The sequence below is a fragment of the Hemitrygon akajei genome, chromosome 13 (assembly GCF_048418815.1).
Source record: "Hemitrygon akajei chromosome 13, sHemAka1.3, whole genome shotgun sequence".
In the NCBI taxonomy this organism is placed as follows: domain Eukaryota; kingdom Metazoa; phylum Chordata; class Chondrichthyes; order Myliobatiformes; family Dasyatidae; genus Hemitrygon; species Hemitrygon akajei.
The window spans coordinates 39,304,527-39,331,136 of record NC_133136.1 but is presented as its reverse complement, the minus strand read 5'-3'; the positions used below and the strand labels follow the sequence as shown (position 1 = coordinate 39,331,136).

The 26,610-nt window shown below is 43.5% G+C and overlaps 1 protein-coding gene across 1 annotated transcript in view; it reads left to right on the top strand.

Moving 5' to 3' along the window:
• Positions 1 to 16,059, top strand: part of LOC140738148 (transmembrane protease serine 9-like) — a 48,528-nt gene extending 32,469 nt beyond the window's left edge. The window contains exons 7-10 of the mRNA XM_073065292.1: positions 7,671 to 7,830; positions 8,851 to 9,007; positions 11,202 to 11,459; positions 15,730 to 16,059. Of these exons, the coding sequence (XP_072921393.1) occupies positions 7,671 to 7,830; positions 8,851 to 9,007; positions 11,202 to 11,459; positions 15,730 to 15,915 (761 nt within the window). The 3' untranslated portion in view covers positions 15,916 to 16,059. The remainder of the gene's footprint in view (positions 1 to 7,670; positions 7,831 to 8,850; positions 9,008 to 11,201; positions 11,460 to 15,729) is intronic.
• The last annotated feature ends 10,551 nt before the right edge of the window (positions 16,060 to 26,610 follow it).

Here is a 26,610-nt window from a genome sequence, read left to right as displayed (position 1 = left end):
CTTTCCTCACCCCCTTAATGTTTACTGGACGGGGCATGAGTCTGTTTGCCGAATCTCTGTCATCTGACCCTGGGAAATGGTGTAGCCTAGGTATTGTATGGCTTCCTATCTGAGCCTTGTGTGAACTGATTTTAAACCCCCGTTGCCTTGCAGTATCTCTAAAACACTGGCTATTGCCCCTAAATGACCTGCTTCATCTTTCAAAGCAATTGGTAGATCATCTGCATATTGTCTAAGCTGGTCGATCCGTACGACATTAGATAGAACATTTCCAAAGTCTGTGCCACGACCTTATGGAAAAATGGCTGGGCTATTGTGGAAATCCTGGGGGAGTCTGGTCCATGTATACTGCTGCCCACTCAGAGTGAACGCAAATTGTTCTTGAGACTCATGTGCTTAGGGGAGCACCCAAACTCCATTAGCGATATCCAGGACAGAAAAATAACTTTACGTTCTGGAGAAAGGCCGTTCTGGATTGTTGCTGGTCTTGCCACAATGGGATGCAATCTCACCGTGGTTTTTTAAAGAGCGGGATCGTCTTTTGTTAATGGATATGATCCATCGGGTTGCTTAACTGGCCATATAAGCGAGTTAGTAGTTGCCGCAATCTCTCTGATACCCCCGCTGTGTTTGTTCCGTCACTATACTCTGAACAGCGGTCAGTGTGTCAGTTTTATAGGGTACTGCTCATGGGGATTATACAAACCCCCCTCTATATTAACTGGGTTTATCTTTACTTGACCACAATCTTGATTGTGTCTATCCCATACTTCTGGGAACAGCTGATAAAGTAACCCATGGAAACAATCCTGGCTCCAGTCTCTGATGATTGGGGCAACTGTGACTATGCAAGCCAGGCTGTGTATTCTATTGGCTGTACACAATCACTGCCCCTGACATAGAAACATAGAAAACCTACAGCACAATACAGGCCCTTCAACCCACAAAGCTGTGCCGAATATTTCCTTACCTTAGAAATGATCTCGGGTTACCTATAACCCTGTATTTTTCTGCGCTCCATGTACCTGTCCAGGAGTCTCTTATAAGACCCTATCACACTCGCCACCTCCACCACTGCCGCCAGCAGCCTATTCCATGCACTCACCAGTCCCTGCGTAAAAAACATAACCCTGACATCTCCTTTGTATCTACTTCGAAGCACCTTAAAACTGCGCCCTCTCATGCTACCCATTTTAGTCCTGGGAGAAAGCCTCTGATTATCCACACGATCAATGCCTCTTATCATCTTATACACCTCTATCAGGTCACCTTTCATCCTCCATCGCTCCAAGGAGAAAAGGCTGAGTTCACTCAACCTGTTCTCATAAGGCATGCTCCCCAATCCAGGCAACATCCTTGTAAATCTCCTCTGCACCCTTTCTATGGCTTCCACATCCTTCCTGTAGTGAGGCGACTAGAACTGAGCACAGTACTCCAAGTGGGGTCTAACCAGGGTCCTATATAGCTACAACATTACCTCTCGTCTCCTAAACTTAATCCCACGTTTGATGAAGGACAATGCACCATACACTTTCTTAACCACAGAGTCAACCTGCGCAGCAGTTTTAAGTGTCCTATGGACTCGGACCCCAAGATCCCTCTGATCCTTCACACTGCCAAGAATCTTACCATTAATGCCATCATATTTGACCTGCCAAAATGTGCCACCTCACACTACTCTGGGTTGAACTCCATCTGCCACTTCTCAGCCCAGTTTTGCGTCCTATCAATGTCCTGCTGTAACTTCTGACAGCCCTCCACACTATCCACAACACCCCCAACCTTTGTGTCATCAGCAAATTTACTAACCCATCCCTCCACTTCTTCATCTAGGTCATTTATAAAAATCACGAAGAGCATGGTCCCAGAACAGAACCCTGAGGCACACCACTAGTGACCGACCTCTATGATGAATATGACTCGTCTACAACCACTCTTTGCCTTCTGTGGGCAAGCCAGTTCTGGATCCACAAAGCAATGTCCCCTTGGATCCCATGCCTTTACGTTCTCGATAAGCCTTGCATGGGGTATCTTATCAAATGCCTTGCTGAAATCCATATACACTACATCTACTGCTCTTCCTTCATCAATGTGTTTAGTCACATCCTCAAAAAATTCAATCAGGCTCGTAAGGCATGACCTGCCTTTCACAAAGCCCTGCTGACTGTTCCTAATCATATTATGCCTCTCCAAATGTTCATAAATCCTTTCTCTCAGCATCTTCTCCATCAACTTACCAACCACTGAAGTAAGACTCACAGGTCTATAATTTCCTGGGCTATCTCTACTCACTTTCTTGAATAATGGACAACATCTGCAACCCTCCAATTCTCTGGAATATCTTCCGTTCCCATTGATGATGCAAAGATCATCGCCAGAGGCTCAGCAGTAGCGTGGGGTACTTCTCATCCGGTCCTGGTCACCTTTCCAACTTGATGCATTCCAAAAGCTCCAGCACATCCTCTTTCTTAATATTTTCATGCTCAAGCTTTTCAGTCCACTGTAAGTCATCCCTACAATCGCCATGATCCTTTTCCGTAGTGAATTCTGAAGCAAAGTACTCATTAAGTACCTCTGCTATCTCCTCTGGTTTCATACGCACTTTTCTACTATCACACTTGATTCGTCCTATTCTCTCATGCCTTATCCTCTTGCTCTTCACATACTTGTAGAATGCCTTAGGGTTTTCCTTAATCCTGTCTGCCAAGACCTTCTCATGACCCCTTCTGGCTCTCCTAATTTCTTTCTTGAGCTTCTTCCTGCTAGCCTTATAATCGTATAGATCTCTGTCATTACCTAGTTTTTTGAACCTTTCATAAGCTCTTCTTTTCTTCTTGACTAGACTTACAACAGCCTTTGTACACCATGGTTCCTGTATCCTACCATCCTTTCCTTGTCTCATTGGAACGTACTTATGCAGAACTCCACGCAAATATCCCCTGAACATTTGCCACATTTCTTCCGTATATTTCCCTGAAAACATCTGTTCCCAATTTATGCTTCCAAGTTCCTGCCTGATAGCCTCATATTTCCCCTTACTCCAGTTAAAAGCTTTCCTATCTTGTCTGTTCCTATCCCTCTCCAATGCTATGGTAAAGGAGATAGAATTGTGATCACTGTCTCCAAAATGCTCTCCCACTCAGAGACCTGACACCTGACCAGGTTCATTTCCCAATACCAGATCAAGTACAGCTTTTCCTCTTTTAGGCTTATTTACATATCGTGTCAAGAAACCTTCTTCAACATACCTAACAAACTCCACCCCATCTCAATCAATATTTGAGAAATTAAAATCTCTCACCATGACAACCCTGTTATTATTACACCTTTCCTGAATCTGTCTCCCTATCTGCCCCTCGGTGTCCCTGTTACTATTGGGTGGTCTATAAAAAACAGCCGGTATATTTATTGACCCCTTCCTGTTCCTAAGTTCTACCCACAGAGACTCCATAGACAATCCCTCCATGTCTTCCTCCTTTTCGCAGCCATGACACTATCTCTGATCAGCAGTGCCACACCCCAACCTCTTTTGCCTCCCTCTCTGTCCTTTCTGAAACATCTAAAGCTTGGCAGTTGAAGTAACCATTCCTGCCCCGAGTCTCTGTGATGACCACAACATCATAGCTCCAAGTACTGATCCATACTCTAAGCTCATCCGCTTTGTTCATAATACTCCTCGCATTAAAATAGACACATCTCAAACCATTGGTCTGAGCGTGTTCCTTCTCTATCACCTGCCCATCCTCCCTTTTGCACCGTCTCCAAGCTTTCCCTATTTGTGAGCCAACCTCCCTTTCCTCCGTCACCTCAGTTCAGTTCCCACCCCCCAACAATTCTAGTTTAAATTCTTCCCAATAGACTTAGCAAACCTCCCCGCCAGGATATTGGTCCCCCTTGGATTAAAGTGCAAACCCATCCTTTTTGTACAGGTTATGCCTGCCCCAAAAGAGATCCCAATGATCCAGAAATCTGAATTCCTGCCCTCTGCTCCAATCCCTCAGCCACACATTTATCCTCCACCTCACTCTATTCCTATACTCACTGTCTTATTACTTCTCCCTTTCCCGAGCCTATAAATGCCCCTGCTTCCTTTAGGGTGTCTATTCCAAGGATGGTGCCCTCATTATTTGGAGATACCTAGAAATACACTGGAAGCTGCACTCCCCCAGTTTCAAGTATTTGCCACTCGCTTCTTTCTGCCTTCACTGTTTTCCCTCCTCCACCCCTAATATAAATAGCCTGTCCAGTTGTTGGCAAGGATAGGTCAGTTATTGATATCAATGCTCCTGGGTCCACAAAGATATCGCATTTCCGCCCCCCCTAACAATGCAGTTGTGTACATCTGCGGGTCACCAGCGCAGGCCGTGGGGGCCATCGCCGCATCTTTTACTGACCCAGGCGGTGTCTTCACCGTTCTACGATCTGATGGACAGTCAGTTTGGTCAGACTGGGTGTTGATGGGGTGAGAGATTGTGTGTCTACTGTGCTGTTCACCTGTTTTTTTTCCCTCTTTTTTGGTCACTGCCTTCAACCATGTACGTCGTATCAGTCACATCTGTAGCATATGAACTCCTTTACCCTCCCACATCTACTCGAGCAGTTCCATGCTCCATGAGCTGGCCGCCGGCAAACAGAACACATCACAGTAGCTGCATCTACTACAGCCGCTTTACAATTTCTCTTGCACTTTCTTCAGTCTATCTCACAGGCCCACAGAACTATCACAGAGTAGGCCGACCCCACTGTTATCCCGAAATCTAAACCTTCCTGGTGAGCTGAGCGCAGGTCTTCCATCAGCATTTTTAGGAAGATTGGGTCGTCCCTCCCAGGATTATCCAATCCTGAATATTCCTCGTACGCTCGATATTTACATTCTGCATAATCCATGGCTGAGTCATCAGCTCACAGCCATTATCGTTCCCCGGTTATTCCCACCTCCCCCCAGTCACCGCCTCACTTCTCCTTTAAAAGAGCGATATCTTTCTTCATTGTTTGGCATTCCCAGTAGTTGCCCATGGACCATCCCGCACCCCCTGGGCCAGACGGTTCCACGTATTCCTTGGGCACTTTGCTTTTACCAACATGTGTATATCTTTAGTGTGCATCTGGTGAACCTCTCCCTGAAATATCTCCACAATAATTCCCACACTATGCGAAATAGAAATGACGGGTACCAGCTAAACAGTTCTTCCTTAAAACCGCAGAGTATGTACTCCGCAATCTGCCACTTTTGAGTACCTGAACACATGACGTCTGCTGTATTCTTCACATCACACTCGCAAAACGTGTACTCTGAAATGCAGCTCCTCGATCGGATGAGTTTCCACGTCCCCACTCTGGCGTTGTGAAACGTCAATAACCACCCTTCACAACTGGTGGCTTCGTCTCACCAAATTAACTCGCAAAGTTTTGTCTCTTACATAAACAAACATGCACACACACACATCACATTTATACCTACCAGTTCAGCTCTCTGTGTTCGTGTTCCCGTGTACCACCAACCCGAACAGATCCAAGTTTAAATGCTATTTCATAAAATACTCACCCACTTAGTCTGCTAAAATCGCTGGCCACACGATGGGTCAGGAAGGTATCCCACTCCTGACACCAAATGTTGTTGCGTGAATGAAATCGCTGGAGAAAATTACTGGTAGATACAAAGCAGCTTCCTTATTCGACAAAACAAGGTGCAGCAGGCATCATTCGGAGACGCTTTTGGTCGAAAGATCTCCAGGCCCAACATCGGGCTCAATATTTTATGTGCTCAACATCAAAGGACAACTCTAAATTTACAATGTATGGACAATACTTTCTTTGAAACAACACACAAACTTCACACCTCCTGATTTGCATGCACACGACAGACATCTGATTTTAATGAATTTTTATCAACATTGTCTAGTCTGTGATTGATGACTTTTATGAACCCATTGTTCAGAGATGCTCTCCAAATTAAATCCACAATGCATACTCAGATACGGACACTTGTAACCAAAGTCATTTGTTAAGTGCAAATGTGCTAATCCCCAAATTCCCTCTAAAACCTTCAACACATCTATTCCCGGGATGCTTTTGGGTTTCTCTCCCTCTACTATTGATGCTCCTCTCACTTGAATTTCCTCCATTTCTTGTACATAGAAACATAGAAAACAGGTGTAGGGGTAGGCCATTCGGCCCTTCGAGCCTGTACCGCCATTCAGTATGATGATGGCTGATCATCCAACTCAGAACCCTGTACCTGCTTTCTCTCCATACCCCCTGATCCCTTTAGCCACAAGGGCCATATCTAACTTCTTCTTAAATATAGCCAATGAACCGGCTTCAACTGTTTCCTGTGGCCAGGAATTCCATAGATTCACCACTCTCTGTGTGAAGAAGTTTTTCCTCATCTCAGTCCTAAAAGGCTTCCCCTTTATCCTTAAATTGTGACCCCTCGTTCTGGACTTCCCCAACATCGGAAACAATCTTCCTGCATCTAGCCTGTCCAATCCCTTTAGAATTTTATACCTTTCAATAAGATCTCCCCTCAATCTTCTAAATTCTAGTGAGTATAAGCCTAGTCGATCCAATCTTTCTTCATATGAAAGTCCTGCCATCCCAGGAATCAATCTGGTGAACCTTCTTTGTACTCCCTCTATGGCAAGAATGTCTTTCCTCAGATTAGGGGACCAAAACTGCACACAATACTCTAGATGTGGTCTCACCAAGACCTTGTACAACTGCAGTAGAACCTCCCTGCTCCTGTACTCAAATCCTTTTGCTATGAATGCCAACATACCATTTGCCTTTTTCACCGCCTGCTGTACCTGCATGCCCACCTTCAATGACTGGTGTACAATGACACCCAGGTCTCGTTGCACCTCCCCTTTTTCTAATTGGCCACCATTCAGATAATAATCTGTTTTCCTGTTCTTGCAACCAAAGTTGATAACCTCACATTTATCCACATTAAATTGCATCTGCCATGAATTTGCCCACCCATCTAACCTATCCAAGTCTCCCTGCATCCTCTTAGCATCCTCCTCACAGCTAACACCGCCGCCCAGCTTCATGTCATCCGCAAACTTGGAGATGCTGCATTTAATTCCCTCGTCTAAATCATTAATATATATTGTAAACAACTGGGGTCCCAGCACTGAGCCTTGCGGTACTCCACTAATCACTGCCTGCCATACTGAAAAGGTCCCGTTTACTCTCACTCTTTGTTTCCTGTCAGCCAACCAATTCTCTATCCATCTACACATTCTCTGTACAATTATCTGTACATCTACACTCACCCCATCTTCCCTCTGCTGTAATAGTGATAGAGTCCCTCTTGTCCTTGCCTACTCGCCCATCAGCCTCTGCATCCAACACATTATCCTCCGCAATGCACCCCATCTGTAAAGGAAACCGACCACTAATCATATCTTTACCTCCCACCACCCCCCGCTTTCTACAGCGATCGATCCAGTGCCATATTGGGCTGAGTCCATTACTCTCTGCACCTTCTTACACTCTTGTACAATCAAATTGCTGTGCAAGGCCATGGTACAACTACTCTAGGGTTATCCCTGTCAAGGGTAATTAGAGATGGCTAATAATTGCTGGCATTGTCAGTGATGTTCACATCCTGTGTGTGAATAATCATGTATGTGAAATAAAGTGTCAGTATCTTCTATATATTGCAGATCCCGGAGCTAAAATTATTGGAGGTCATGAAGTCAAACCACATTCAAGACCTTATATGGTATCTCTCCAAATATATATCGGGAACAATATGTATCATCCCTATTGCGGAGGTGCTTTGATCAGACCAAACTGGGTACTAACTGCAGCACACTGTGAAGAGTAAGCTATGTGGTTTATGAGTGAAAAAGATATTTTGTGATTAACATACAAGTGCTTAGCTTTCTTAAAATAATTCTGTTTACACTGGTGTCACATCCTCATTAATATATAATCCTCATTAATTAATAATCCTCATTTAATAACATAAATGCCATGTTATTGGCATTTATTTTTGTTAGCAGGTTTCAGTTTGAATGGTCAGATATACACTCCGTGGCCACTTTATTAGGTACCTCTGAGTGTATGTTCATGGTCTTCTGCTGTAGCCCATTGACTTTAAGGTTCAACATGTTGTGCATTCACAGATGCTCTTCTGAACACCACTGTGTAACACGTGGTTATTTGAGTTACTGTCGACTTCCTGTCTGCTTGAACCAGTCTGGCCATTCTCATCTTCCCTCTCTCCTCAACAAAGTGTTTTTGCCGACAGAACTTCTACTCACTGGATGCTTTTTCTTCTTTATCACACCATTCTCTGTAAAAGCTAGAGAATGTTTTACCCGAAAATGTCAGGAGACCAGCAGATACTCAAACCATCCCGTCTGGCAACAACAACCATTCCACAGTGAAATTCACTTAGATCACATTTCTTACCCATTCTGATGTATAGTCTGAATAATGACTGAACTTCCTGATGATGTCTGAATGTTTTTATGCCTTGAGTTGCTGCCACATGATTGGCTGATTAGATATTTGTATTAACATGCAGGTGTACAGGTGCCCCTAATAAAGAGGTAACTGTATGTATGATACCCATTCCACAAATAAGTAAGCACAAGAGTGATTTAAAACGAGTTTGTTTGATGAATGTATTAAAACAACTTTAACTAGGAGCATAGTGTTGGCCCTCGCTTGGATATTGATCCCCTTTTGGAATATGCACATTAACTACCAAATATAATGTAGCTGACCCTTATAGTTCCATGAAGTTTAATGTTTGATTGTTGTCTCCCTGACGCATTTCAGTCAATTATTTTTTAAAGGAAAGAGTAATTAATTATCTTTATTTTTGATTGGTAGCAGAACAATCGCACCAGGCCAGTTTCTTCAAGCAGTTCTTGGAATACATTCTCTTTCCCAGATTGAGAAAAGTGAACAAAAACGACGCATCATCAGACAGATTCCCTATCCAGAATACATCAATTTCAAAAAGGGAAATGATATCATGCTGCTGGAAGTATGATTTTTTTCTGTCATTCTTACACAGTTTTAAAAATCTTTACTTTGCTGCATTAGCAATATTTTCTGGCTTAAGAATAATAACTGTAGTCTGGCTTCATTGAGCGGGATGAGACGTATTTCTGGTGGGGAAAATTTACACTGATTCCTGTCTGGTATGGAATTGCAAGGCATCTGGCTGCAAGTCCTTAAAACGGAATGTGACGACTGTTGAGGGGATCACCAGAGTGCATCTTTCAACCATTAGAGATATTTATCAGGAGTGCTGCGTACACAGGGCCCTTAGTATTGGCAATGGTCCCTTCCATCAGTCCCACTATCTTTTTGACCCCCTACCGTGAGGCAGGTGGTTCGATAGAAATACGACAAGAACTGTGAGGATGAGAAACAGCTTCTTCCCCGAGGCTGTAACATGACTCAACTCCCTGTTACCACCCAGGTCTCATCAGTTATGAAGCGCCAGTAGCTTGTACTCTTTACTTTTTAACTGTGCAACTTATTAATTTATTTGTGGCAATATTACTTTATGTATTATGTGTTTGAGGTACAGTACTGTCTTGTGCCCTTGGTCAGGAGGAATGTTTCATTTGGTGGTATACATGTGTACGATTGAATGACAATATGCTGAACTTGAACTTGAGCTGTCTAAGCCTGGGCAATATCGCAGTTAAACTCCCCCTTGACGTGTAAAGAAAGTTTTCAGCAAGCATCATTAGCAAATGATCACGTGACATTTTCTATCAGTGATTTGGTCCACTGTAACCTAGCTTTATCTAATCGATCCAGGTGAGATGAGTCAGGAGCCTTTATGGTCAGATGATGCATTGATCTATCATATCCCAGAGGAAATTGTTTTCACTAAAGAAGCCTAAAGTTTAGAAATAACAATGTGATCAGACAGAAGTTCCTGAAGAAAAACTCCACATTATTGTGCTTTCGGAACAGAAGGTGGCAGGTACCAAGTTAATTATCATTCCGCTGCTCTCTCCTACAAGAAAACACATTCACTTCCTGCAGCAGCCATTGCAGGAACTCTTGAGAATTCCAATCCTCCCGCAGATGCTGCTCCATCCACGGGCAGATTGTCATTCCAGATTCCAGACTTCAGTGTGTTGCTAATTTAGTTCATACTTTTCCAGGAAATATTGTCCTGGTTAGCACAACGTGTTACAGTACCAGTGACCTGGGTTTAATTCCTTCCACTGTCGGCAAGTTTTTCCCGTGACTGCGTGTGTTTCTTCTGGATGCTCCGGTTTCCTCCCACAGTCCAAAGTGTGCCATTTTGTAGGTGAATCGGTCATTGTAAATTTAGACTAGAATTGAATTGCTGGTGGCTAGCCGGCCGGCGCAGTTTGAAATGCCGGAAGGGACTGTTCGGCACTATTTCTCAATGAATAAATAAATTACTTAGCAACTTGATGGTAGCAAACAAAATGGTTTTGGAGGGAACAAGTAAAGAGAATCAAATTTACACATTGCAAGAAATAAGTAAATTTGAAGGAAGCGTATAATAGTCCATCAAAATGTTTTTGTTAATTGCTTTACCATTCTGTCAGCAATGTGTTCTATATCACTAATATTCCAGCTATATTCTTCTTTATTTGTAACTGAAACAGCATTCAAAAGGCACTGAAAGATTCTGTTTTCCAACTTCTTTTTATCTTTGTATCAATTACTTTGTGTGTTTTCGGTTTTGATAAGATATTATCCGAAGATGTATGGGTTAGTAAGTAAATTGGTCACATTAATGTATTTCGGCTGGAAAGGCCTGTTACTGTGCTGTATCTTTAAACTAAATTAGATTTAAACTTTAATGAAAAGTAGAAATGCGATAGCTAAGTCTGAATTATTGGATGTTCATCATTAACAAAGACAGAGTTAGATAGTGAGGAACCTTCACAGTAGGATCAGTGCTTTATAACCATCATCCACATAATTTTCATGACAAATTATCAATTCCATTATATGAAATGTAGTTGATATTTAACTTTACTGGTCACTTTCAAATGAGTCTCTCTCCCTTTGATCATCTGAAGAAAAGGCAGTAGCTTATCTGCAAAATGCAGAACTCTGGAAAACAAGATATTTAAATAGATAAACCAACAAATCTCTTCAGGAGTAAAGAGATCATTCAGGATATTCTTCACTTTTAGGAGCACAAATACATGAATTCAATGTTTTTGTGTTAACAGCTTGAGACTGATGCAAAAATCAACCAGTATGTGAATGTGCTCAACCTTCCCAAAGGAGGAATCACCGACATGAAATCTGGAACAACGTGCACCGTGGCAGGATGGGGAGAAACAAGGAAACACAATTACTCTGACACACTTCAAGAGGTGGAGGTCGAGGTAATTGATCGCAGAAAATGCAACAGCAATCAGCGTCTTAAATTAACCAAGGACATGATCTGTGTTGGTGACAGCAAAGGCAGTGGGAATGCTTGTAAGGTGAGTATGATGTCTAGCCGTGTTATCAGTAACATTTCTATCAAGCGATTGAATTAAGTATAAAAACCCCAGTGATTCACTGGGGCCTTCCTCAGTGTTATTGTGACTGACTCTTACCTGCTTTCTGAAGGGCTACTCAGTTACATTAAAAAGTCTTCAGAATGTTGTCCAGCATTACCTCAGGGAAGCTAAGGGAAACTAGATTAGGCCATAAATGCTACACTCACAGGCAATGTCCACATCCCCAGGTGGATTAAAAAAAAAATCAGATTAGAAAATGTGTATGTGTTGATTGTGGAGGAACCATTTTCTCGCATTTTCTAGAATCTCATTCTAGGATAGTGGTCACCAACCTTTTTAAGCCCAAGATCCCCTACCTCGGCCTTAGTGAAAGGCAAGATCGACCCCAAATCGGTTAGTCACACACATGTGCACCGGGCAGAAAAGACTGGAAGTAAAACCCCGCAACCCAGAAGTAGAAATAATGTATGTACACCAGGGGTCACCACCCTTTTTTGCACCACGGACCAGTTTAATATTGACAATACTCTTGTGGACCAGCCAACAGGGGACGAGGTGGGGGCGTATTAAACTCAACCGGAATACAGCGATACTCGAAGCAGGTTCCTTATGTCCAGTCTATTCCGCAATTTAGTTTTTGTGGCTCACAGCACTTAGCTTCTGTCCTGCTTGCTCACGTTTTTTCCACTGAGAAAACTCAGTGGGTTTGTCTTTAAGTGCAGGGTGCTTGGACTGAAGGTACCGAAGCAGTTTTGAGGGCTTCATTGCCTCATTAGACAGCCTCCGGGCCGGAACTCCAGCCTACCGCCAGACGCCTTGCCCAGGTGCGGCCTGTCATGGGTGGGGTGAGAGGACAAGGTAAGGGCCCGAGGTCCCCGTGCCGGGGCCACGGCAGTTGCAGTCCGGAGAGAGTGACTGACCGAGCAAGGAGAGCGACAGGACACATGCCCGCCCCCCCCTTGTAGGATCTATCGACCGAGGGATGACTTTCAGTAGATTGCAGCTCTGCTGCTTACGAAACACTGTGCCCGAATTAGGTCGTCTGCAAATATTTTAGCACTGGGTTCCCCATGAACATTCGGTGTGCTAAACAGGTTTAGAGGCGGCGCCCATCTGTCTGCGCTCCAGGTCAGTAGCATCGGCACTTCTTGCCGGCCGTACGAGGCGGCCGATTACCCGAGGCCAACCAGTAATCCCTGGCGCGAGGGTATCACAGTATTTAGGCGACTGATGACCTCGCATGGGTCATGACCGCCCGTGCGTAATGACCTCGTGTGTGTTCAAGTTGACCAGTGGCGTGACAGGGAGTGAGGAACAGTGCAGATGACTCGTATCGTTTCCTCGTGGCCCGGTGGTTGGGGACTACTGAAGTACACTGTGTAGTGCGTGGCGGGGGAGCTGCGGACATGCACACTGGGCAGAAAGAACAAAACTAAAACCCCACCACCCGGAAACAATCTCTCAACAATATTTGTGTATTTATTTTTCATTTTTTTTGGGATCTACTGGGAAAGTCTCAAAGATCGACCAATCGATCGCGATCGACGGGTTGGCGACCACTACTCTAGGACCTGAGTTTAGATGTCAACATAACTTACTATGATTTCTCTACCAATAAACTTTGTCTACCGTCAGTGTGATGATGAAATGGGCAGATGCAAGGTAACAGAGTCAGTCTAGAGAAATGTAACGGCTAAAATGTAAAGAGAATTTATTCTAAATCGCGTCAATTTGAAAATAAGGATCATGCTAGATCTAGTGCTGTGTCTGATCCTAACATCCAGTTGGGACAGAGTGGATCAGTCTGTCTGACACTCTGTACCCATGAGGTGCCCTGTGAGACAGGCCAGGCTCGGGACGCCGAGCAGAATCAGGAATTGGATCCTGAGGATTTGCCTCCATGAATATCCTGACAGCCTTCAACAGCTCACAGTGAAAAATGATTAAAAACTACACAAGCATATTTAAAGTTGTTTAAAGATAACTGATTATAATACAAAATGATTGAAGCAGTTAAGATAAAGTAAATTTAATAGACTATTTCTCATTATTTAGTTATTTCTCAGACCAGTGACTCCATTCAGTGAAGGAGGTTACTGTTCTTGTGTCAGCTAGTCTTGCTTAAAAGCAGGGGGTCGGGTACAAAGTGAATCTGGCCAGATGCACGAGCTGGGTTCAGCGGAGAGTCGAGTGGCAGAGCGGAGGGACAGCTACACCAGCATTTGACATCTGTTTCATTCTGAACTTTCACATTCTACCACAGTTTGATGTCTATAAGACCACAAGATATAGCAGTAGAATTATGCCATTTGGCCCATCAAATCTGCTCCGCCATTTAATCATGGCTGATCCTTTTTTCTCCTCCTCAGCCTCACTCCCTGGCCTTCACCCCATAACCTTTGATGCCACGTCCAATCAAGAAACTACCAAGATTTGCTTTAAATACACCGAACGATCTGGCCTCCACAGCTGCCTGTGGTAAAAAATTCCACAACTTCACCACCCTCTGGCTGAAGAAATTTCTCCACATCTCTGTTTTAAATGGATGCCCCTCTATCCTGAGGCTGTGCTCTCACCATGACTTCCCCACCATGGGAAGCACCCTTTCCACATCTATTTTGTCTAGGCCTTTCAACATTCAGAAGGTTTCAATGAGATTCCCCTCATCCTTCTAAATTCCAATGGCTACAGATCCAAAGCTATCAAAAGTTCCTCGTAAGATAACTCATTCATTCCGGGAATCATCCTTGTGAACTCCCTCTGAGCCCTCTCCAATGCCAGCACATCTTTTCTTAGATGAGAAGCGCAGAACTGTTCTCAATACTCGAGGCAAAGTCTTATCAGTGCCTTAATAAAGCCTCAGCATCATATCCCTGCTCTTGTATTTAAGACCTCTTGAAATGAATGCGAACATTGCATTTGATTTCCTCAACACCGAGTCGACCTGCAAGTTAGCTTCTAGAATGTTCTGCACAAGGACTCACAAGTCACCTGTACCTTTTGTACAAGTCATACCTCCCCCAGAAGAGATCCCAATGATCGAAGAACCCGAAGCCCTGCCCCCTGCACCAGCTTCTCAGCCATGCATTACTCTGCCAAATCATCCTGTTTCTACTCTTACTGCCAAGTGGCACAGACAGCATTCCAGAAATTACTACCCTGGAGGTCCTGCTCCTCAGTTTTGTGCCTAACTGTCTAAATCGTCTGTTCAGGACCTCTTTTCTTTCTTCTTATGTCATTGGTACCAATATGTACCATGACTTCTGGCTGCTCTCCCTCCATCTCTGAAATGCTGTGGATGTCCTTGACCCTAGCACCAGGGAGGCAAATACCATCCAGGTGTCCAGTTCATGACCAGAGAATGCGCTGCTCTGACTACTCTTCCTCTGATTATTGAGTTCCCTATCACTTTCGCTGCCCTCTTCTCTCTTTTCCCCTTCTGCACCACAGACCTATGCTCTGTGCCAGTAACGTGGTCTCTGTGACATTCCCTTGAGAGTTCATCCCCCCACAGCAGTATCCAAAGCGCTATACTTATTATTGATAGGAATGCCAATGGGGTGTTCTGCCTATTCACATTTCTTTTATTCCTGACAGTCACCGAGCTACTTGCCCCCTGCAGTTTAGGGGTGACTACTTCTCTGTAACTCTTGATCGATTATCTCCTCGCTCCTCTGTACAAGCTGAAGGTCATCCAGCTGTTGCTCCAGATCCCTAATTCGGTCTTCAAGGAGCTGCAGCTGGACGCACTTCGTACTGATGTAGTTCCCTGGGAGATTCTGTGTCTCCCAGAATTCCAACAACCGGCATGAAGAACACACAATGACCATTTATTAAATTAGGTACAGTAAGAGAGAGAAAAAAAGGGGAACCTTAGCAGAAGCTTACCCAGAGCCAAGGTCCCACCCTCATCGCTGATCCCTTCTGTACTTGTAAATGAGCATCGCTGACCTGCGAGAAACCTCGTCGCTGTGGCCAGTTCCTGCCGCTGACTGGGCAGCCGGAGTCAAATTTGCAGATAGCTGACAGTTTTCTACACAACTGCTGAGTTAGGAATAAACTGAATCCGGGCTGTCGGAAACATTCCATTAAAGTTGCCTGCATTTGTTCCTGGAGTAAACTCACACCTCCTCGGTACAGCTGGGCACGGATAATGAATTGTGATGTGATGTCAAACTGACAGTTTGCAGTCTGTCGCTTTAGCTAATTCTGCTCAATTGTCACCTTCATCTTTTTCTCTCTCTTCCAGGGTGATTCAGGCGGCCCTTTGATATGTGACAAAATGTATACTGGGATTGTGTCCTTTGGCAAAAAAAACTGTGCAACATCCAGAGAGCCTGTGGTGTACACTTTACTAACAAAGAAATACATTGATTGGATTCAGAATACGACTGGTGTGCAAGGTTACAATGTGACCTCTGAAGAGCTGTACTGAGTAATCAGAATGCTGCTTCACTCTGCTTTACTTACACTGATGCTCAGTTAATTGGCCTAGAGGGCCGGCTTGCCTCTATCCTTACCTTTTCTGTTTTGCATAAAATGTTACAGCAAAGTGCAATAAAAAACAATAATTATCAAATTCCTTGCCTTGTGAAATCCCTGTCCACTGATGTAAGTTATGAAAGTGAACTGAACCACATGTAGGTGACATTTTAGACTAGCAGCAGTGACTTGCTTTGCACCATAGAGATGTCGATAGTGGAGGCAATCAGATTGTGAGATCATTAGGATTTGCATTAAAAGATCACAGATTGATGGTGGAGTAGCTTTATTTAGGTTGACACAACATCATTAACACAATGCCCTGTGCTGCAATGTTCAATTTTCCTTGTTCTATTAAGTAAATATTAAACTTTTTGACCTGAATGTTCCTCTTGCACTAGCAGTAATGCCCAAAAGTTTCACAGAATGGTAGAAAAAGTCTAAGAAACTTTGCAATTCCCATTTCCAACCCCAGTTGTAGGTTGTACACTTTGAAGGCAGCCACTGCAGGAGTGGCATGATGAATGGAATACAGACAGACAGACAGACAGACAGACAGACAGACAGACAGACAGACAGACAGACAGACTTTGTTGATCCCGAGGGAAATTGGTTTTCGTTACAGCCGCACCAAGAATAGTGAAGAAATATAGCATAAATTAACCATAAATAATTAAATAATAATAAGTTAATCATGCCAAGTGGAAATAAGTCCAGGACCAGCCTATTGGCTCAGGGTGTCTGACACTCCGAGGGAGGAGTTGTAAAGTTTGATGGCCACAGGCAGGATTGACTTCCTATGACCCTCAGTGTTGCATCTTGGTGGAATGAGTCTCTGGCTGAATGTACTCCTGTGCCTAACCAGTACATTATGGAGTGGATGGGAGTCATTGTCCAAGATGGCATGCAATTTGGACAGCATCCTCTTTTCAAACACCACTGTCAGAGAGTCCAGTTCCACCCCCACAACATCACTGGCCTTACGAATGAGTTTGTTGATTCAGTTGGTGTCTGCTACCCTCAGCCTGCTGCCCCAGCACACAACAGCAAACATGATAGCACTGGCCACCACAGACTCTTAGAACATCCACAGCATCATCCGGCAGATGTTAAAGGACCTCAGTCCCCTCAGGAAATAGAGACAGCTCTGACTCTTCTTGTAAACAGCCTCAGTGTTCTTTGACCAGTCCAGTTTATCGTCAATTCGTATCCCCAGGTATTTGTAATCCTCCACCATGTCCACACTGACCCCTTGGATGGAAACAGGGGTCACTGGTGCCTTAGCCCTCCTCAGGTCCACCACCAGCTCCTTAGTCTTTTTCACATTAAGCTGCAGATGATTCTGCTGCACCATGTGATGAAGTTTCCCACCGTAGCCCTGTACTCAGCCTCACCTCCCTCGTTGATGCATTCAACTATGGCAGAGTCATCAGAAAATTTCTGAAGATGGCAAGACTCTGTGTTGTAGTTGAAGTCTGAGGTGTAGATGGTGAAGAGAAAGGGAGATAGGACAGTCCCCTGTGGAGCCCCAGTGCTGCTGACCACTCTGCCTGACACACAGTGTTGCAAGCGCACGTACTGTGGTCTGCCAGTCAGGTAATCAATAATCCATGACACCAGGGAAGCATCCACCTGCATCACTGTCAGCTTCTCACCCAGTAGAGCAGTGCGGATGGTGTTGAACGCACTGGAGAAGTCAAAAAACATGACCCTCACAGTGCTTGCCGGCTTGTCCAGGTGGGCGTAGACACGGTTCAGCAGGTAGATGATGGCATCCTCAACTCCTAAATCAAATTGGGACAATTAACATGATTGAGAGTTGAAGAACTGTGAGAGGGAGGGAATCAGGAAGAGTGTGGGCCACTCTAAAACAGAGGTCAGAAAGATATCTGAGGAACTGAGATGCAGAACGAGTGATTGAGCAATAGATGAGTTTCAGGGTGAGAACATGATTGGGAAATCAGATGGGAGTGACAGGACATGGTGATTTCAGCACTATCGGGAAAGCTGTATCAGAGAACCAAAGTTTGGAAATGAAATATAATGTTTATCAATGACTGTATGTTTGGATTTAGCGCGAATCAAGAAAAAGTGGATGAATTTGAACCCTGAGGTACTTTTAGAACATTGAATAATCCACAGATATCTTTTTTATGGGACTTACCGGTAATTTCTGGATTTCATGATTCTATAATGACATACAATCCATGACACATTGTGCAAAGGTAACTCAAATTCATTTATCTGGCTCTATTTTTCTCAGGAGGAAGTTGCACTCATTTCTTGTTACCTCACCTATAATATTCATAATCCTGTTAACATCTGACAGTCAGACTGTTCATTTAATTGGATTTGGATTGGATTATTGTTGTCAAATGTACTGAGGTGCAGTGAAAGCTTGTACTGCATACTGTTCATACAGATCAAATCATTACACACGGCATTGCGATAGAACATGGTAAAGCAAGAACAGAGTGCAGAATAAAGTGAAACAATTACAGGGAAAGGCAGTGTAGGTAAAGATAGAAGGTGCAAGATCGTAACAAAGTAGATTGTGAGGTCAAGAGTCTATCTCCTTGTACTAGAGAAACATTACCACAGCAGTTTAGAAAAATGTCCTTGAGTCTGGTGTTAAATGTTTTCAACCTTATTAAACTTCTGCCCAATGGGAACTTTAATTACGCTGGCTGTTTTAATGAGGTAGTGAGAAGTATAGGGAGTCCATGGAGGCTAAGCTAGTTGCTGTGATGGAGTCATAGAATCATAGGGAATTACAGCACAGAAATAAGCCTTTTGGCCAATCTAGTCCATGTTGAAACCCTTTAAATTGCCTAGTCCCATCAACCTCCACTGGGACAATAGTCCTCCATACCCCTACCATCCATGTACCTATCCAAACTTCTCTTAAATGTTGAAATTGAGCTTGCATGCACCACTTATGCTGACATCTCATTCCAGACTCTCACGACCCTGAGTGAAGAAGTTTCCTCTCATGTTCTCTTTAAGCTTTGCACCTTTCACCCTTAAACCATGAGCTCTAGTTGTAGTCCCACCTAACCTCAGTGGAAAAAGCCTCCTTGGATTTACCCTATCTATACCCCTCATAATTTTGGATATCTCTTTCAAATCTCCCCTCAATTATCTATGTTCTAAAGAACACAGTCCTCACCTATTCAATCCTTCCTTTTAACTCAGGTCCTCCAGACCTGGCAAGATCCTTGTAAATTTTCTCTGTATTCTTTCAACCTTATTTATATCTTTCCTGAAAGTCAGCGACCAAAACTGCACTCAATACTCCGAATTAGGCCTCACCAATATTTTATCGGACTTCAACAAAACATCCCATCTCCTGTACTCAATAAATTGATTTGTGAAGGCTGTTGTTTATGACCCTATCTAAGTGTGATACCACTTTTAATGAAATGTGATCTGCATTCCCAGATCTCTTTGTTCCACCACACTCCTCAGTGCCCTACAGTTCACTGTGTAAGACCTACCCTGGTTGGTCCTTCCGAAGTCAAATCCTCACACGTCTGCATTAAATTCCATCTGCCACTTTTCAACCCATATTTCCAGATGATGCAGATCTGTCTGCAAACCATGAGAGCCTTCCTCACTGTCCACAACACCCCCTTCTTGACTAACCTCCCATGTTGGACCTTGTCAAATGCCTTAACGAAGTCCATGTAGGCAACGTCCACTGCCTTGTCTTCATCCACAGACCCGGAAACGTTCCAAAAAACTCTAAGATTGGTTAGACATGAACTAGCATGCACAAAGCCATGCACACTCTCCTTGATCAGTCCATGTCTGTCGAAGTACTTATAGTACATATCCGGTCGCTTCGAATACCTTCCAATAACTTTCTCACAACTGATGACAGACTCAGCAGCCTTTAATTTCCAGGTTTATGTTTAGAGCCTTTTTTAAACAGTGGACCAACATTGGCTATCCTCTAACCCTGTGGTATCTCTCCTGTTGCTAAGGTGGTTTTAAATATCTCTGCTAGGGCTCCAGCAATTTCAGCAGCTGTCACCTGTAGAGTCCAAGGGAACACCTTGTCAGGCCCTGGGGATTTAAACACCCCGATCTGCCTCAGCATAGCAAACACCTCCTCCTCTACTCTGTGCAGGGTCCATAAAGTTGATAATTTACCTCACTTCTGTAAACTGATTACCATTCTGGTTTTTTATCCCTTGCAATTCTTTTGATTTCAGCCGTATCTGTCGAATCCTTTAGGATTCTCTTTCACCTTGTCTGCTAGAGCAACTTAATGATTCTTTTAGTCTTCCTGTTTAACTGGCTTTTTAACCCCTTTCCCCTTCCTGAATGTCACCCGTTTTCCTGTGTCCTGCACCTTGGGTATAACTATCTCTCCATATACCCTATCTATAACCCCCTCAGCCTCCCAAATGATCCAGTGTTCCATCTCCAACTCTTTCACGTGGATTGTTAGAATCTGCAGGTGGACACTGGTAGTCTCCCTGCCTTCTGACATCCCACAAGAGGAGCATTCAACTATCCTGTCTGGATGAGCTGAGCTGTCTCCACAACTTTCTGTAGTTCCTTGTGGCCATGAGCAGTGCATCTGCCATAACGCATCAAGACAGAATGCTTTCTATGCTGCATCAATAAAAATAGGCAAGGTTCAAAGGGTACCTACCAAATTTCTGTCACCTCCTGAGGAAGTAGAGTTATCCATGAGCTTTTTGGCCTTGATGTATAGCTGTTGGTCCAGAACAGATTAGAATAGGGGTCTGAGGACACAGCCTTGTGAAATGAGAATAATCATGATGAAGGTGTTGAGCCTACCCTACTGGTTCCAGTTTGTTAGTCAGGAAGTCAAGGATCCAGATGCAAAGCAATGTATTGATCCCAGATTGAGGAGTTTGGAGACGAGGTTGCTTGGATTTATAGCACTGAAGATGGGGCTGTAAACAATAAATAATAGTCCAACATAGTTGTATTTACTGTCCAGATGCTCCAGGGATGAGATGGCATTTGCTGAAGACCCTTTTCAGAAGTAGTGAATTGCAGCATCAGGATTGTCTGGGAGGCCAGAGTTAATGCATACAATATGAGCCTCTCAAAGCACTTCATGATTAGGCTTATACAAATGAGATAGATTGGCCCCTGACTGGTGTCACAACAGCCACTTCATACTCAACATCAGCAAGACCAGGGAATTGATTGTGGGTTTCAAGAAGGGGAAGTTGGGATGAGACACACCAGTTCTCATTGAGGAGTCAGCTGTGGAAAGGATGAGCGGCTTCCAGTTCCTACACATTGATATCTCTGAGGATCTATCTTGCACCTAAAACACTGATGCAGTCGTGAAGAAAGCACAGCAGTGGCTCCATTTCATTGAGAGTTGAGAAGATTTGCTATGTCTCCAAAGAACACAGAATAGTACAGCACAGTACAGGCCCTTTGACCAGTGATGTTGTGCCGACCTTTTCACCTACTCCAAGATCCATTTAATTCTTCCCTCCCGTATAGTCCTCCATTTTCTTTTTTTCCATGTGCGTACCTAAGATTATCTTAAATATCCCTAATGTAACTGCCTCTACCACCACACCCAGCGGTGCATTCTACACAATTAGGCTTCCGTTAGTCTCGATAGACCATGGATTTGCACCTTGGAAAGTTTCCAGGGTGCAAGCCTGGGCAAGGCTTTTTTTTTCTATGCAATAACCACTTAATGTGTAGAAAACCTGTCTCTGACATTTCCCCCTATACTTTTCTCCAATCATGTTAAATTATATCCTCTCATGTTCGACATTGCCACAACGGAAAACAAAATGGCACTGGCTGTCCACTCTATCTATGCTGCTCATCATCTTAAACTCCACTGTCATGTTTCCTCATTCTCTATGAAGGTTCTCAGTCATCCAGGTCAAACAGTAGTAAGTCACAGGACCTGGACTTGCTGTGTTGTCCAGAGGCCATTTCACCTCTCATCCAAGAGGTTTCTTCAGTTCTGATCCTTGGAGCGCAGTTGTCTGGCTTATAAACTCTGTGAGCTGTATAAAGGTATAGCGATCACCTGCTATACCTTTAAGAGTTGTAGAGGTAATGAGAGGCTCATCAGTCTTATCTTTGTGGGAAAGAAGGTGTGGGATTACTCAAGTGGATGGGGTGTGGCCTAGACTGTTCTGCTCCTGAGTGCCAAATGAGCGACGGGGAGGGAAGGAAGTGGCATTGCAGGGCTTGTTGGAGTTTGTGGTGGACAGGGGGACAGGGAAATGGATGGTTGTGAAGGGAGAAATAGAGGGAATGAGGAGATAGTGAGGGGACGGATGAATGAAAACCGAGACAAAGGGAGTAAAAGGATAAGAAATGATTGCAGAGAGTGCTCTGAAAGTGAGGAAGATGAACAAGTTCAGAGAGAAGGGGTTGTCATAATAAGGTTTAATGAGAAGGCTCAAGGAAACATGAAGAAAATTAACCTGTTTGTGCTAACAACAACAATGGCAAATAAGATAGGGGAAATAGTATTTGCAAAAGTCCTTAATGATGGCAACCTATTAGTAAGATGTGCGAATGAGGAACAGCTTGAGAAAGCAGTCCAATTAAGAGAGTTAGGAAAACGTAAGGTGGAATACACAGGGAGGGTGGGAGCATGCAATGGTGGTGGTTGTAAAGGAATGATCATGGGGGTACCAATGAGTATAAACATGGAGGAGGTAAAGAGGAATATCAAAGGAGGAAAAGTAATGAATGTTCAAAGACTGAAAACAACAAAGGAGGGAGTGAAAAAGGAAAGTGAAACAGTATTGATTGAATTTGAAGAAGAAAGAGTGCCAGGGTAAGTGTTCCTGGGTTTTATGAGTTACCCAGTAAGGGTGTATGTGCCAAAACCATTGAGGTGCTATAATTGTCAAAGGTTTGGACACATAGCTAAAAACTGTAATAGGCAGAGGAGATGTGCTGGATGTGGGGGTGATCATGAATATGGAAAGTGTGGAACAGTAGTGCAACTAAAATGCTGTAATTGTGGAGGAGCTCATAATGTGACATATAGTGGGTGTGAGGTTATGAGACGGGAGAACAAAATTCAAGAAATAAGAGTGAAAAGGAAGATCACTTATGCAGAAGCTGGAAGAATGTCAAGAGAACAGAATAATGTTCCTAATGAACAGGGAGCAAGAGGGATGTGAGAGATGCAACAAAGAACAAATGATAGGATTTATGTAGACAAAAAGGCTCTAGTAACATTCATTGCAGGAGTGATTAATAGTATGGCTGAGGTAAAGTCAATAAGTGAAAAGATTCAACTGGTTGTCAAAGCAGCAATGAACCATTTAGGGTTAGTAGGATTGACACGGGAGGAAGTGAGGGAGAACCTCACTAATCAGTCAAACCAGGAAGTGTCATGGGTTGGTTAATACTAATTACGGTGATTCTTTTGCAATGGAGTGGAAGGAGCTTACTGGGCAATAGCCAGGAATTCAAGCAGTTTATTAAAGAAATGGTTGTAAAACCGGATGTAGTGTGTATTCAGGAGACTTGGTTGAAACCAACTTTAGACTTTGTGGTATATGGATATACAATGATAAATAAAGATAGAAATCTAGGGGGAGGAGGAGGTTGTGCTATGTTAATCAAGCAAGGTATACCATATAGGGTACTGGAAAAGGGAGATGATCAGGAATACATAGTGGTGGAAGTGTGGGAGAGAGGGGAGGGAGTGGTTATAATTAACTACTATAATCCATGTAAAAGGTTGGTTTTGAATAGGCTACTAAGGATACAAGGACAAAACAGACATGAAGTAGTGTGGTGTGCAGATTTGAATGCTCACAGCACAATATGGGGGGGATTCATTTACAGATTCAAATGGAAAGGTAATTGAAGATTTGATGGAAGAAAAGGATTTGGTGTATATGAATGATGGTAGAGGAACAAGGATAAACGTAACAACAGGAACTGAGTCAATATTAGATGTTACGTTAGTGTCTAATACCTTGCCTGGGGTTGGTAACTGGGGAGTTTGGACTGCTTCAACAGTAGGCAGCGATCACTACCCAGTTTCATGTTCAGTGGGTGAAAGAGTTGAAGTAAGACCAGGTGGTGGAATCCTAAAGTGGATGTTTGGAAAAACAGATTGGGGTAAGTTCCAGAAGTTAAGTGAAGAAGCATTGATAAGGATTGACATTTCTGGAAACATAGATGAATTAAAGAGTCAGGTAACTTCAGCAATTATTATGGCAGCAGAAGGATCTATACCCAGGAGTAAAAATAGGATGAATAGAAAACTGGTACCATGGTGGATAGAGGAATGTTGTCAGGCTATAAAAAACAGAAATAGAGCATTCAGACTAGTTAAAAGAACCCAGAATATGCAGCATTTGATTCAATATAAGAAGGCACAGGCAGTGGTGAGAAGATCTATACGTCAAGCTAAAAGGGCAAGTTGGAGGAGTTTTTGCAACAAAATAGGAAGAACAACACCTGTGGGAGAGGTATGGGGAATGATTAAGAGGATGGGGGGAGATAGAAGGGATTGGGAATATCCAGTAATGATATCTGAGGAGGAAACAGCAGTCTCCAGCAGGGATAAGGCTGAGATCATGGCCAAGTCATTTGTAAAGATACATAGTTCTGAAAATTTGTCTGAAGAATGGAGAAGGAGAAGGGATAGAACAATGAGTCAACACCCAGGTGTGTTAAACAGGAGGGAAGAAACTGAAGATATAATTGATGAACAATTTACATTGGCAGCGATGGTGAGAGCAATAAAGAGATCGAGACCAACCTCCCCAGGGAAAGATCTGATATGCTATATTATGCTAAAAAATCTAGGAGAAGGAGTGCTATTGAAGTTGCTGCATCTTTACAGCAGAATGTGGGAGGAGGGAAGATCACCAAGTGCATGGAAAGAAGCAGTAGTAATTCCAATAAGGAAACCTGGCAAGGATCCGTCAAAACCCACTAGCCACGGGCCAGTAGCATTAATGTCAAATATATGCAAGATAATGGAAAGGATGATAACAGAAAGGTTATCGTATGAGCTTGAGAAGAGGGGAATGCTGGCAAGTTATCAGAGTGGAAGGGTTAAGGTTAGAGACTGAAAGAAGAAAGGCCCAGGCAAATAAAGAGTTAGTAGTTGCAGTGTTTTTTGACATAGAAAAAGCCTATGACATGACGTGGAAGGAAGGATTGTTAATTAAACTGCACAAGATGGGGGTTGGTCGGAGAGTTTTTAATTGGATAATAGATTTTTTGTTTGGTAGGAAAATTTAAGTTCAGATTGAGTCAGAATTATCAAAGCAGTACATAGTGGGAAATGGCACACCTTAAGGTAGTGTGATTAGCCCATTACGTTTCATCATTATGATCAATAATGTCCTCACAAAGGTACCAGTGGATATAGATACGTCACTATTTGCGGATGATGGGGCCTTGTGGAAAAGAGGTAGGAACATGGAGCGTATAATCAGGAAGCTACAAGGAACAATTGATGAAGTGGTGGAGTGGGGTTATGATTGGGGATGTAGATTTTCAGTAGGAAAAACTCAAACTGTATGTTTCACCAGGGAAATAATTGAGGTAGGGAAGAAGTTAAGGATGAATGGAATTGAATTAGAAAAGGTTAGATCATTAAAATTTCTGGGAGTTATATTTGATTCATGGTTAACATGGGAAGAGCAATCAGGAAAGTTGAGGAGAAATGTAAAAAAAGTAATAAATGTGATGAGATGTTTGACTGGTAGGGAATAGGGAGCAAGTTGTTCAGCATTGAAGAGAATATATGTGTCTTTAGTAAGATCTGTGTTGGACTGGAAATGTAGCATAAAGATCACCCTTTACTCCCAATTCTCAAAGCCTGAGTCTGAATAACATCCAGCTTCCTTATGTTTATTTATAAGTTTATTATAATACACTTATTTATAAGTGTAAATGTCTGTGATGGCGAGAAGAGAGACCCCGATGATCTTCTCAGGTGACCTCACTATCCGCTGCAGGGTCTTGCGATCCGAGATGGTGCAATTTCCGAACCAGGCAGTGATGCAGCTGCTCAGGATGCTCTCAATACAACCCCTGTAGAATGTGATGAGGATGGGGGGTGGGAAATGGACTTTCTTCAGCCTTCGCAGAAAGTAGTGACGCTGCTGGGCTTTCTTTGCTATGGAGCTGGTGTTGAGGGACCAGATGAGATTCTCTGTCAGGTAAACACAAAGAAATTTGGTGCTCTTTACGATCTCTACCGAGGAGCCATTGATGTTCAGCGGGGAGCAGTCGCTCTGTGCCCTCCTGAAGTCAACAACCATCTCTTTTGTGCACATTCAGAGACAGGTTGTTGGCTCTGCACCAGTCCGTTAACCGCTGCACCTCCTCTCTGTAAGCTGACTCGTCGTTCTTGCTGATGAGACCCACCATGGTCGTGTCATCAGCGAACTTGATGATATGGTTCGAGCTGTGTGTTGCAGCACAGTCGTGGGTCAGCAGAGTGAACAGCAGTGGACTGAGCACACAGCCCTGGGGAGCCCCCGTGCTCAGTGTGATGGTGTTGGAGATGCTGCTCCCGATCCGGACTCACTGAGGTCTCCCAGTCACGAAGTCTAGGATCCAGTTGCAGAGGGAGGTGTTCAGGCCCAGTAGGCTCAGCTTTCTAATCAGTTTCTGAGGGATGATTGTGTTGAAT